Source organism: Aulonocara stuartgranti (assembly GCF_965226115.1).
Source record: "Aulonocara stuartgranti genome assembly, chromosome: 1".
Classification (NCBI taxonomy): Eukaryota; Metazoa; Chordata; class Actinopteri; order Cichliformes; family Cichlidae; genus Aulonocara; species Aulonocara stuartgranti.
In genome coordinates, this window is record NC_138939.1 from 11,797,944 (window position 1) to 11,813,227 (window position 15,284).

Here is a 15,284-nt window from a genome sequence, read left to right on the forward strand (position 1 = left end):
TTAAATAGCATATGGTTGTTTACTGAGTGCTCTCAGAGTTTTCACAGGGAAGCACTCTCCTGGACTTAATGCAGCAGATGAAACTCTGACATCTGCTCGTCCTACTTTCTAAGACCACACAATCTACAGCTCTGCTCAGAAGTCAGCTCCCCCTGACCAATATTAAGACCAGTTTGCTCCTAATCAGCATACAGCTCTTCGAACCCCTAAAGTCTTCACACCACAGCACAAAGTTATTCAAGAATCAGCTCTCTGTACACCAATTAGGATGCTGCATCATTCACATCATTTCTCCTTCATCTAGGTCATGAGTTGTTCATCCCTAAAGCTCCTTTAAAACGATCCATGGTTATTAGTAAGCAATCAAGACCCCTGTCACCATAGGGAAACTGGCCATGTGGACCAAGAGGAACAAGTCAAGCGTGTGAAACTTATGAGCGACACAAGCATGTGCACAATCAGTGTGCACGAACTGAGAGCTGCATTTAGGACCTTTTGAAAAGATTAAATCTTTGAGCAATATGTATACAGAGCGCATTTGAATCCAGTAATCTTGTAGGCTTAGGCATCCCCTTGTTGCACATCAACGGATGTGAAATTGTCTGCTTGTTTGTCTTGCTGAGAAGCTGCTTTCTCCTGCTGTTTGCCTCCTGTTACGCTGTCTTCCCTCTGGGAGGGAAGAATTGCAATCCATTAATGCAGAGAGAGCTTTAGAGGTCACAAAAGTGTCTCACACCATCAACTGAGACATTTTGCCCTTTCTTTAGATCTCAGTCATCCTCAATATGCAGTGCTCATTATTAATAGTCAAAATAAAATAGTAGGACCACTGCTTAATTTCTGAACTTGGCCACATAGTAGCTGGTCACAAAGACCAATTCTTTAAACTAAAGCTGTCTATTTGTAGACAGACAGACCAGCACGCAGACAGATCACAGTATGCTATATCTACATGTAAGAAGTAAAGTGGCCTAGTAATGTAATCCTCACATTTTGGAACTCCGTGTTCCTGCCAACATGACCCAGCACCCTGAAGTACAATGGCTGCAGCACACAGCACAGCTCTAAAAGTTTCTAAGCATTTCAGTACCAGACTTTCGAAATACAGCCCCCCCAAAATAGTCATGAGGTGGATCTAGCACCCTTTGTCCCTGTAAAGCCTTCCATGTTCCATTAATAGTACATAATAGCCACACATCGCAATAACCACATAATGACTTCCATGTACTCACCAGTTCCTCGTTATTCAGGGTGGACCTGCTCACCAGAGCGAACGAGATGCCTGCCTTTCGAGCAGTTAGGGTCTGATGGAAGAAGAGGACAATAAAAAAGAGATGAATTCACCAACCCATTTTACCTATCCGGACTTTTATGCTGTATTTTGGGGGGATTTAGACACAGCTTTAAACTATGTGTTAAGGAGTAGAAATATTTAATTAAATGTAGAACAGATTGACTACCACACGCAGATTTACTTTAGTAGTTTAATTGAACATTTGAAAGAATTTTTTTAAACAGAGAATATTACTTTAGCACAGGGGGAAAAGAAAGCAAGCTTACCAAAGCCTGTAATATCCAAGAGATCATGAATAAAGAATGAAAGAAAAAATGAGAGAAACTGAATTAGACAAAGAGTAGGAGGGGGAACACTGAAAGCATAAACAGCAGAGGAATTGAATTTCTAATCCACAGTGAGAGCATAGGTGCTTCAACTGCCATGCAGGACTGCTGCTTAGGGCACAGAGCTCTAGAAAGATTCAACTATTTATCAAGAGAGATTAAACAGCGGTTGCATGATTCTTTATCCATTCATGCACTAGAAGTAACTAAACTGCAGTCATGCTTGACATTTATATTCAGTTTTCTGTTGGATGAAGCTTTGATCATATTTTCTGCTGTCTGCTCTGCACATTAGTTTGACACAAACAGAGAAACACATGGCACACACATACACACACACACACACACACACTCACGTATGAGCTGTACTGCACAACACCGACTCACACTCAGGCACACGCACGCACACATCTGCCCAGACAGTCACAAACTTATGTGAACAAAAACCAATACACACCCACACAAGGCACTCTCACAAACACTGACATGTAACACACATACATTCACACTAATACACACATTTACTTAAATTAGCTGTCATAGTAATATCCACTGAGTTTGGGTGAGCAGAGACTGATAAACATTTATCCCATACTGAGGAAAATTACATAACAGAGGAATGCAGACATGGACAGCTGACAATATTGGATCAGTCTTTACCACGACCCTCTTGTCTGCACAGCCCAGCTATGGTAAAGATCCATGGAAGCCATGGAGAATGTAGGAAGGAACGTGACCTCTACATGAACCGTGAGTGTTGATGTAAGTTTATCAACATGCACCAGCACTGGTGAGGTTGCTGCGGGCAATACAAGAGGACCCTGTGACCAGATGTTGTCTATTCAGCTACAATATAGCATTCAGTGCTTTGTGAATCAATCTTCAACTTTTGATATTGTTGTTGGGTTTTTTGTTTTTTTTTTGCATCCCGCCATAATGTGGGGGAACTTTGCTGTCCGTTCCAATCAAACGCTGTTGCTGCCCTGAAGCAATCGCACAGCAAATGGGGGACATCGACAAAGGAGAGGCAATGAAAGGGGACCAATTAGTTTGCTGACTACTGACTTCATCCCATGTGTAAAAGGCTTGCTCAGTGTCACTTTTACATGATTTAAAAGCCTCACACAGTTAAATCAGAAGTCAATGAAGTCTCTCGGATATATTTTTGGGCTGAGTTGTCAACATTTCAAGTTAAATACAATTTTTCAACACCTGCCGAGCAACAGAAAAAGCAAGAAAAATGGCGAACATCGGCGAGGCTGAAATCTGACAACTCACTGAAAAATATTACCCATAGCTGTTATGGGTCTTTGTAGGAATGGCAAATATACACCAAAATTCAGAAGAAAATTTAAAAAACGACAACCCATACTTACCAAGACATTGTTGGTTATTAATTTCATGAGAGATATGGACAAATACAGCATCAACTCATGTTGTTCACCGTGATATAAACATTCATCAGCATCTATGTGCATGACATCAAATTGCATTATCATTTACACAAAACTCATTTTGTAATATTTCAAAATAAAACCAATCAAGGAAGGGCATTCGACTTAACGAGTATACCAAGCAGTTTGTTTAAAGATCTGATTTGTGTTAATATTTGTTTGGCTTTGGCTAAAAAACATGAAGAGGACACAAAAACACATACAAGACAGACATAGTGTGCAGTACATAGTGGACAAACAATTATAGACACACATGAATACTACTGGCATCACAACAGACTGTTGTCTTTCAGACAGACTAACCATGTGGCACAGTGCTAAAGTGGACTTGTTTGCAACATGCCGCTCTGCGGGATATCTTATGACACATTATGTTGCAATAAAAGCAAATGGCGGAGCATCATAGTGATGCAATGTCTTAAACACTCTCTCAAGGCTAATTAATTAAGCGACAGCGTTATGGCTAAGGTTAGATTTTAAATACCCACAAGGCACTGCTCTAACAGAATAGCCAGAGATTTAGGTGTTTGCTTTTATTACCCATCACCTTTTTATTGGCTTAATTTTGCCACAGTGAATGTCTAAGTGACACCTAAATTTATTTCGAATAAAATGTCTGTATAGTCGGCTCATTTTTAATTACAACAATCATAAGCTATAAGAACTTAAAATGCAAACCTGACACAGTCAGATTTTAATGACAAATTCTTGGAGGTTGTTATATACAGGATAGTACAGGACAATGATGAGAAACAAACAGTGCCACTTTGAAACACTGTAACAGTATTTTTGTCTACTACAGGGGACCCCCTGCTCATACTTACACTGAGAATGATTCCACTACCGTGTTAAAACATGGGGTCACTTAGATAGATTTGACATAAATCACACATAACCTTGTTGAGGCAGATGACTCACCAGGTCTCGGACAAGAGGCACTGTCCTCTTGCGACGTAAATCTGGCATGCTGTCAATACCATAAAGAATACTGCCAGCCCTGGAGAAGCAGACAGATTTAAGGTGTATTAATATCATAATAATGCCATGCTGTGGGAGACATTACTACAGGGAAAGGGGGGCCTTGATTTACACAACTGTCAAACCCCATGGATCATGCCTCCTTCTGAACCTGTCTTACCCCCTTCCACTTTGCTTGTTGTGAACAAACACTAGTAATAGAAATAATCCCTCTAACCCCCTGCTGTACCCATAACCTCCACTTCTTCCATGTTATCTATTTTTTTCTAAGACATACCAGGGGTGATGGCTATTACTGACACATATTATACTTGTTATTATTTATATTATATACAATTAATACATGTTGAGTCTGAAACTCAACTTGTACTCAATAAAACTCAAATTTTGAGGGCCCAGTGCAGAAAAAAAATTGTGCAAATTTTCTCTGCACCTCAAAAAACATGAACTTTAATATCAATTTGTGTCATGTTTAAACACTTCAGCTCCAGTTATCTGGCTCTCTCTATTTTTCAATTCCCTTGTGCTCACTACTTCCCCACATGTCTTACTCCAATCCCACGAGGCTCTCAGTGGCATCACCTCAACTGTCACTCAAAGACTCCACAATGACCTCAACCTAACATCGAGGCCCCAATGCCTCCATACAGATAAAGCTCCTCAAGCTTCTCTGTCAGCCCTCTCGACGACATCAGTGATTTGACCCTGAAGATACACAGCATGACAAACTGCACAGTCCTTTTCCTCATCCAGGAGACCTGAGCTTCCCCTCTCTTAATGCTTGGTGTATCCTGCTGTTACACTGCATTGTCTACACTGTCATGATATGCAGTGGGGTAAACTGAGGCTACGTTTGACAGTTTATCACATATATCTAAACAGTTGGGTTCATACGCTTGCATGGACACTCGCATTACTTAACAGGAAGTTAATCAAATACGTGACATATATAAATAGTGTGAAGTCATCCTCCTTCTAGCAATCCTGACAGGCCTGTAGGTTTATCTAAATGAAAATTCATTTTCATGGTCACAATGAAAAAAAAATGCATGTATGGACTGAGGAGTCAAATCTAATTTAAAAAACATGTTTAAAAAGGCTTTGATACTACATAATGTTGTTTCCACTGGAAGTTGCGCTTGTATCACCGTCTTTGGTGTTGTTGAATATTCCTATAGATTTCATTCAGGATTCATTGAGTGGCATGTTTGCCTTTTAATGGCTGCATTATCCCCCTATGGTATTTGACCAAATAGCAAGCGTGGTAGTTTAATTGGGGCTGTATGCCAGCAAAGCAGCATGCCTGTAGCCTTTCAGCTACAGGTGAGTGAGCATGAGGGTACAAACAGCACAGCAGCTCCAATTTGAGTAATTGTGAACCAATCAGATCAGTACGTGAGCTACCACTCACCCCCCGGTCTGCAAGCCGAGCACTTTGGGATCCAAAAGACTGCGAGGCTTCAGAGAGAAGAAACACATAGTGTAAAACAAGAACTACAAAGAAGAAAGCACTCAAACACGCACAAGGAAAATGGGAGACAATTTAGATAGAAGAAATAAACACTATAATAACAAGAACGTGGGAAAATAGGTACAATAGGAGGGCAATTCAGGACAAGATAAATGATAGGAGCAGAATAATACCGCACAGGGAGAAGAGAGGAAAGCACCACAGGCAAAAGACAAAATAATTCCACATCAGTGTAGTTTGTGAGTTTTGCCGCTCTCTGCGCTTTAGGCCACATTTGCCTATTGTGTAATGCTCCCTTCTCACTGACCAAATGTGAAATTTGAAACATGTATAATTTTCTAAAAAAAAAAAAGGAATAAAGGGAAAACCAACATAAGGGCACATGCTGCAATTATCTATCACACCTACAAATATCACTTTGATCACACACACACATTATAAACTCCACATTCACAAAAACACACATGCACATGCACAGTAATCACAAGTGTCCAATTATCTGATGATAAACAGTGGCTTAAAACCTGAGTATCCAAAGCACTGGTGTCTGAAAGAAGAACATGACAAGAACATGAAGTTTTAGAAAGGATCAACTCACTAGAATAGTAAACACTTATTTAGGACATTGATCTATTATTACTGCCAGATTACACAATTCTGTTTTGCCAAACAATTTATGTCAAAATGAAGAGAGAGTTAACACTTTAAAGAGAATTGCTAAGAACAGAAAAAGACAGTAGAACCAGCATAAAAAAGAGGGTTCCTAGCTAAGGGCTAATAGATGAAGATTATTTCTTGGACACAGAGTAAATAAACGCAGTTTGAAAGAAAAATGGCTGTGATCTATAACATTACCTGAGTTAGGAAGACATGGGACATTATGTAAGCAGTTGATATCGTGTTGCTATTTTAGAGACAAACTGCAAGAGGGCAAGCCCTTTAAATAAGTCAGACCGGAGAGGTGTAATTACTGTGCTATTGATCCATAGGTGATAAATGGCAGCGTAAACATGATCTTATGTGAACAAATAGAAAGCAGCTGTTCACAAGAGAAAGATCAAATTGCCAGCCTGTTTAAAACAATAAACCTACTGTTGGTTTTCTTGTTGGTGCATCACTAATAGAGAGAGAATTAAAGGTAAAAAATAAGATAACGACTTGATTTTGTTTCTATGATTTTGATTTTGATTATGATTTTAATCCTACACATTTATTGAAAATGAAGTGGTTGACTTTATCACAATTATTTTATAGTTATAGTTAATGTTTTAAGATAAGTGACTGCCATGGAAGCGTTTCAAAGCATTAAAAATGTTACGCAACATTGTATCAATTCTTGAAAAGGTTGATTTTGTATTGTTACTCTACACACAAAGAGGAGCTCAGCAGTCAGTGGGTACCATGGACAGCGACCAACTAAACTACTTTGTGCACAGCTATACGAGATAGAGCCATCTCCTCCACCTTCAAGTCTGTAGCTGCTCTAGATAAAGCCACAGCACAAAGATAGGCTATAGGCTGCAGATATAAACCTCAATTCATAGGTGCCTTAAATCTGTGGAACAAAAACGTAACTGATTGGTAGGAAAGCTCAGCGCGCGCGCGTGTGTGTGTGTGTGTGTGTGTGTGTACATGCCTAACTGTGTGTGTGATGTGGGCAAACAGCAGCAATAAATCCAGCATTATGGTCCTGACACACATGGTCACACCGTACATAGATCAGGGTTCTGAAGCAGAAAAGCTTCACATAGCTTTCAGTAGAGCTGGGCGATATGAGATTTTTTCATATCACGATATGTTTTTTTCATTTCAGGCGATAACGATATCTATCACGATATAAGCCAAATAACTATATTTGTAAGATTTAAATGTGCCGTTGCTCACAAGTAAAATGTGAAATAATCAGCAGCTTGTTTTTAAATATTTATTTCCCATAATAAGTTCAACAGGGTAGATGTACTTAAGGAACATGAGACTTTTTCAGATAAATAAAGGCAAATATTGCAAACTACACAAAAGGCAGCCGCTAAAGCGTTTAAGTTTCAAAATAGAACAAACGAAACAGACTAAATTGTCAATTCCACTTAGAAACAAAATATTAATTCTAAAAATAAATCTTAGTTTGTTTTACAGAAGAACAGACAAAACTGACTAACTTTTGTCAATATCAAATAAACTGAGAACTAAAAGGAAATTCTCAATCTCTCCTTGTTGTATAGCTGAGCTTTTCAAACAGTTTTAACAGTTACTTTAGTCTGACAAAAGCCGAATGACGAATTAGCGCTTCCAGTCAGAGACTGAGGCTACGTCCACACGTACACGGGTATTTTTGAAAACGGAGATTTTCCGTTTTCATTTTAAAAAATAATCCCGTCCACACATAAAGCCAGAAATGAAGGAAAACGCTGCTATGAACATGCCAAAGCAGCAGGTGGCGCTAGATTCCTAACCGTGCAGAAATGTTGGCCAATCAGAAGTCTAGAAGCCTCGGTGGGAAAAAGTAAACAAAGCTGGGGCACAGAAGCAGAACCGAGTCGTATGTGTGGAGGGACAGTAACTGTGTGTATATGTAAGCATTTAAACACTGCAGAGAGTAGAATTAACAGTAACAGTATTGTAGAAATTCATTTCACCGAAACAATAACGTGGCGCACAGTGTGACGCATGCACCAGTTTATTGTATTTCCAGACTTGCTTTCGGCACAATTTACAGTGCACGCTACTCTGTTTTTTGTCAGACTTGAAATAGCCGAAATACCTTCACACTACGGAACTTCTATGGCTCTTCCGTTCGACAATCTCTCCGGCGTTGGAACCATCATCTGTTTTCTCTTCGGTCACGCTCGGTTGATTTTTCTAGTCGGCACACTCATTTCCTCCATTACACGCTGGCTCCATTACCCGCTGGCTGCTTCCCAAACAAACACACGTGCGGCTTGGCACTTGTGCTGTACGTAACAAGTCACGCGACGTGACGCTGCGGCTGTGATTGGTTCGGCTCTGCGCTACTGAATTTGGATCGGCTGACCTTTTTTTTTTTTTTTTTTTTTAAGAGAACAAGAGCGGCGAGGTCTATCGCGATAGCTTAATTTCTCTATCGAGTAAAAGTTATATCGCGATACATATCGTTATCGTTCTATCGCCCAGCTCTAGCTTTCAGTATTACCAGGACTGATCAAAGCCTCTACACATCCAAGAACGCTTGTTCTACTGTGGACACCAAGTATAGGTTTAAACATAAAGAAACTAGTGTGTTTGCGCATTTTTACTGATTTTTTTTTCACCTTACATCACAATGAGTTTACCATCATCTGAGTGTATGAGAGCAAAAGGACATTTTCAAGCAGCTCATGACCGATACAGGAAATTAAGCTAGGAATGTAGAGCTGATCCCGTGACAGTTTCTCATAACCCTTCTCCTTACACTGAAGATTCACATATGAGTGTTAGGAAGACAGAAAAAATTGGAAATGAACAAATCCCCAATGTATATGGTCGTTTAATGTGTTCCGAAAAGCTGAAGTCTGAAAGCTTTAACTAGTTTTGCAGCAAGGTATATTGAATAAGTCTGACATTAACATTACTTAGATAACATCTGTGGCCATATCATATTGCATTTCCAATATACAGTACCATGCTTTACTCCCAGAGTATGTATGTTTGGCTATATTTCCTTCATCGACAGCTTATCAGTGTTCTTAAACGGTTGTATATTGATGTCAGGGAACATTTTTGGTTTCAATAGATCCATATAGCCTATATCATTTACAATCATCTTATTGCTGACTTCAACCCTGATTTTGGGTTCAATAATAACATCTAATGCTTTAGAGATTCACATTTTACTTGTGTACGAACTGAGGTTTTGTTTTTAATAGCCTGCAACAGACCAGAACACAATTTACTGCAAGTGAGCGACCATCTTTGAACAGAGGCGGTGGTTTACGACACCAACTGTCTGCCACCTACAATCCAGTTTTGAGATATCTTCCCAGACGCCTTAACGTCCACTCACACCCTGGGCCATCTGACCTCAGGAAATCACATGGTAGGGTGGGGCCAGGTTTCACAATGAGCTCACCTGAAACCCTGGCTGATTGTGAGCCACACCCGTTTTCACATCTTGGCTCATGTGATTAGGTAGAGGATCATCAGGGGGTCCTTTGTCCCACAGGGTTTACATCTGGGACTCTTCACCATTTGACCCTTAGAACTGAAGAAGCTTCTCGGATGAGAGGTGAAACATCTTCAAGTGACTTAAAGAAGTCCAGACTCTTTTCTTTCCAAGCTCCTTAGACTACAATGACCTGGATGACTGAGAACCTTCACAGACAACTTTCAATACTATTGATCTTCCTCAGTTACCTTCAGTAATCACGTCCTCCAAATAATTGATGTGTCTCCTAGGTCTCATTTTTACTAGACTAGGGATTCAAAATTAAATGTTAAATATTATCAGGCTATGTACCACAGGCTTTTAAGATGGTTGTAATTAATACATTTCTTTAAAAGCCTTTACTTCACCCAGCTGTCTTAGCTAATTACAGACCAATCACCAACTTTCTTTTTATTTAAAAATAATTTGAAAGAGTAGCTGTGAAACAGCTAACTCATCATATGCAAAGGAAGGGTTTGTTTAAAGAAATTCAGTCAGGATTCAGAATTAATCACAGTATAGAAACAGGGCTCATTACTAATGACCTTCCTATGGGCTCTGACAGTGGACTCATCCCTGCACTATTCCTGTTGGACCTCAGTGCAGCATTCAATACTGCTGACCACAATATCTTACTATATTTTACTCCTCCCTTCACTGCCAACCAGTTGTAGCAGTTCTACGTATTTATATAAACAAGCCTGCCAATCCTATGTTCCTACTTTTCTCAATTTCATATACCTATGAACTATAAACATTTAAATAAAAATCATTTATGTATGCTAAAGAACTCCTAATTTATAATGACTATGACAAGTCTTAATGCTCTACTGCAGTACAAACTTTTATAGTGACAAATGCTTTTTGTTCTAACTTTTGTTCTAACTATGACTCTGTCTTTGAGGCTGTGGCAGGCTAATGTCAGTGAATTCATTCACTTATTCACAATATCATAGAAAAGAAATTTCTGAAGAAGTGAACCAAGATCAGCAAAGATGGGTTATCAGCCCCTATATATATAAGCAAAGTTTTGTTTGTGACATTGCAGCAACTATTGTCGCAACTTATACTAATAGAGAACAACGCTGGGGCAAGTAGAGGGTAAAAACTACAAGTATAAAAAGTATGAAAGGATATAGGGTATGATTTTTAACCAGAAAAGAAAGCCATTCAAAACAAACAAACAAATAAAACATGTAAAGGAAACCATTATTGATTTTCCAGTAGCTTTTAGTAAATTCAAACTCAATAGCAAACGTTGGCAATAATTATGAAACTGAAAAATATAAATGAAAAATATGAGGTGTATTGTCTGAGGATGCAAAGAAAAAGAAAGTAAAGAAGAAAAGTAAAGCTGAACCTTGTATGGATAGTGCACAGCAACTAAAAAGGGTTCAAAGGAGATAAACACTTGGCATTGTTTTTACTAGGTCAGTAAGCTTGATACAAGAGAGCATTTTAAAACAAAGCGTCTTTTCAATGGCTGCATGGGGTGGATGCGTGTGTGGGGAGTTACCTATTGACACTTTAAGTGTTTAATCTGAAAACTGCAGCATCTCAAAGTTGGGAGTGTACATTACCTGTGAAGAACAAGTTTTCACTTTAGATCCATTTTTTCCCCCAGCAACAACACAAAGTCAATCAATATTTTGAATTGGAAGATAACACTTTAAACAACAGCAGGAGAGGCCCTCCATTCCCTTTATCTGCATTTTTCATATCCACACTTTCTTGAGAAATGGTGAACTAAGCATAAAGAGGGTCTACCTCCTTTGCTCCCCCAGGAACAAGCAGCAAACTTCAGTAGCGGTAGACCTCTATAAATATTCCAAGCAAGGCTGACCTGGTTACAGAATGCCCTTGGGAATGTGAATTAGCATCTGAATACAGACGCTGCTGTAGCCAGTTGAAGACAGGCCCGGCAGGAGTGGCAGTACTGCTGAGACTCCTTTCACAGCTCCCACACAGACCAGCCAGCACGCTCCAGAGCACGAGAATGATGAGCACATATCAGCTACAAGAGATGAAGGCGTAAAGCTAATGAGGGTGGGAGTAGGAGCGTGTGAGTGGGAGGAAATGTGGGGGGCATATAGATTGTGCATGCATCTATGCGTCCTTCTCCATAAGCACCACAAAATAATACAATTTTTTTAATTACAATTTGTGTGTATTTTTCAAAAAACTGTGAGGTAACATTTCAGGTGCCAAACACATCTGATAGTGTTTTAGATGACACCGGAAAGAGCAGGCGATTATATTTTTGTCTTGTTCTATTATGTGTTATAATATTTTATTAACACTTTTTACACAACTATATGATTGAAGTGCAAATTTTCCGCTTCCATTGAAAGGGTTTCACCAAGGCGCAGCAATAACTAGATGTTCAACAAAAATTGGACAAATGAACATAATGTTAAACACAAGGATTGTTTTAAAGACTTGACGACTGCCAAAAGTCTAGCACCCATGGACTGCACCAAATGCTGAGTTTCCTCCCTTTAGATGCATGCCTAGTTGGGTTAAAATCAGGTGAATGACTTGACCATAAAGCAATATCCCATTTCTTTGCCTTGAGAAACTCTTAGGTTACTTTTGCAGTATGCACTGGATCATTATCCATTTGCACTGTGAAGCTTTCTTCAATCGGCCTTGCAGTATGTGGCTAAATCTGAGCAAAGCCTTGTCCTCTTTACAATTGGTCCTGCTGCTTCTGTCAGCAGTCACATCTTCAATAAACACTAGTAACCTAATTCCACTGACAGTAATACATGCCAATGCTATAACATCACCACCACTATGTTTGAAAATGATGTGGAATGCTTCAGAATATTAGCTGTTTCTCTCCTTTACCATACTTCTCTCTTCCCATCATTCTAGTACAAGTTCATCTTGGATTCTTCTGTCCAAATAAGTCTCTTTTATCTATTGTATCTTAACTTTTTAGATGTTTTTCTTAACCAAGGACAAAATTATGCAATTAACCACTTTAACCACTATCATCAATAGTATTGCAGGCCTTTTGATGATGGATTCCTACATTTTACCAGATTATTGATCTGACCACTCAACTGAATATTTTACTATCTGTCTGATAGGTTTATTATTGTTTGGGGTTTTGGGGGGTTTTGGGGGGGGGGGGGGGGGGGGGTTTAGCCTAATGATGGCCTTTTTAAAATTTCTGTACTTTTAGGTGACAGAAGGAGACATGTGGCCTGGTCAAAACACAGAGAGCTGCACCCTAAAAGATCTTTAAATATAGTAAACATACCTTGTGTGCCACAGACTGCTCCCAAACACGAGGGGGACAAATAATACCTCTAAAACACTTAAGTTGGCTTTATTAAACGTTAGATCTTTAGCCGGGAAAACATTTTTAATTAATGATTTAATCACTGAGCACAGCCTTGATTTTATGTTTTTAACTGAAACTTGGTTGGACCAAAGTAACAGTGGAGCTGTTCTCATCGAGACGACCCCTCCTAACTACAGTTTTATCAGTGAGGCCAGGGTGAGCAGGAGAGGAGGGGGGGGGGGGTTGCTGTCTTATTTAATGAATCATTTCAATGTAAGCAGCTATCTCCTGGAAGTTTTCAGTCTTTTGAATATGTGGCTTTACAGCTGAGTTGTGTTTCTTAATGTTTACAGGCCTCCCAAATACTGCACAGACTTTTTTAATGATCTCAGTGAACTGCTGTCTGTGATCTGTGTTGATTTCGACTGTGTAATTATTGTTGGGGATTTTAACATCCATGTGGACAACTCTCAGGACAAAGGGACTAAAGACCTGAGTAACACTCTGGGCAACTTTGGGCTGACTCAGCATGTAACAGAGGCCACACATAATAGAGGACACACTCTTGACCTACTGATCTCCAAGGGCCTGAGCATTTCAAAGGTTACTGTGTCTGATGTGGGCCTGTCTGATCATTACTGTGTTTTCTTTGAAAGTAAAATTTCAGCCCACACAAATATATCAACAGCAGTGATCACAAAACGGTGTATAACCGAATAGAGTAGTGAGATCTTTAACCATGTCTTCCCATTAACACCTGACTTATCCAGAGGTTCAGTCAATGAGCTTGTCAATAGCTTCAATGCTAAAATATTAAATGTAATGGACACTATTGCTCCCATTAGGTGAAGGTTATCTCTGGAAGGAAAAAGTCTCCATGGAGAAACTCCACACTGGTGAAAAATGAAAAAAGAGAGTGTAGGAAAGCTGAGCGCAGATGGAGAAAAACAAACCTAGATGTTCATTATGACAGCGGTCCCCAACCCCCGGGCCTCGGACCGGTACCGGTCCATGAGTCGTTTGGTACCGGGCCGCGAGAGTTGAGGCTCAGTTGTGAAATGTATAGTTTTCAGGGTTTTTATCGGTTTTCAGCGTTATTTTGTTATCGTTTTTATCGTTTACTCAGTTTTCCTGGGTCTTTTCACGTGTGTTATGAATACATTTTCTTTTTTTCGGTACTGGTACTAGTTTTATTTTGTTGTATTTATCCGCAACACCTTAAAGGCCGGTCCGTGAAAATATTGTCGGGCATAAACCGGTCCGTGGCGCAAAAAAGGTTGGGGACCGCTGTATTATGACATCTATAAAGAGAAATTTCACAATTACAATTTACAACTGAGGAGTGCAAGGAGGTCCTACTTCTCTGACATCATCACTAAAAACAGTCATAATGCTCGGATCTTATTTTCTACAGTTGACAGGCTAACAAACCCTCCTGTGTCAGTGGCAGCTGAACTTCATTCGACCATGGCCTGCAATGACTTTGCCAAATTCTTCACAGGAAAAATCCAAAAGATTAGACAAGCAATTGGTACATCAACAGCAGATTCAGGATATGTACTGTGTCCACCGAAAAACAGTTTAAACACCATCAAACAGTTTCACCCTATTAACAGCAAAGACCTGGAGGACATCTTAGGTCAGCTGAACAACTCCTCCTGCTGTTTAGATGTCCTGCCAACAAGTTTTTTCAAAAAGGTCTCAAAGACTTTGGAGTCAGACCTGTTACAGATCGTCAACTTTTCTTTAATGTCAGGTGTGTATCCAGAACCACTAAAACTACTGTAATTAAATCTATACTGAAAAAGGACAATCTTGACAAGACACAAATGAACAACTACAGGCCGATCTCACATCTCCCATTTTTAAGTAAGATCATTGAAAAAGCAGTTTCTCAACAGCTCAATTACTTCTTAAAACAGAATAACTGCTATGATGCCTTCCAGTCAGGGTTTAGACAGAACCACAGCACTGAAACCGCTCTGACCAAAGTGTTTAATGACATATGTCTGAATACAGACAGTGGAAAAATGTCAGTCTTAGTTTTACTGGATCTCAGTGCAGCATTTGATACAGTTGACCACAACATATTACTCAAACGACTGGAGAACTGGGCAGGTCTTTCAGGAACTGTACTAAACTGGTTCAAAACATACTTAGAAAACACTTTGTATCAATAGGTAACTTCACATTTGAGCAGACAAGTATCACATGTGGAGTTCCCCAAGGTTCCATCTTGGGACCCATTCTGTTTAACATTTACATGCTCCCACTGGCACAGATTATAAAGAACAACAAAATAAACTATCATAG

General features: G+C 39.5%; 1 protein-coding gene across 2 annotated transcripts in view; it reads right to left on the reverse strand.

Moving 5' to 3' along the window:
- unc13c (unc-13 homolog C (C. elegans)) overlaps nucleotides 1–15,284 on the reverse strand; it is a 113,104-nt gene that overhangs the window by 84,696 nt on the left and 13,124 nt on the right. The window contains exons 3-6 of one of the 2 annotated variants that reach the window (XM_082529978.1): nucleotides 6,048–6,070; nucleotides 5,464–5,510; nucleotides 3,993–4,071; nucleotides 1,233–1,286 (exon numbers count right to left, since the gene is read on the reverse strand). In XM_082529978.1, coding sequence (XP_082386104.1) covers nucleotides 1,233–1,286; nucleotides 3,993–4,071; nucleotides 5,464–5,510; nucleotides 6,048–6,070 — 203 coding nt within the window. Of the gene's footprint in view, nucleotides 1–1,232; nucleotides 1,305–3,992; nucleotides 4,072–5,463; nucleotides 5,511–6,047; nucleotides 6,071–15,284 lie in introns of both variants that reach the window. The other variant, XM_082529977.1, reaches the window with a different exon arrangement.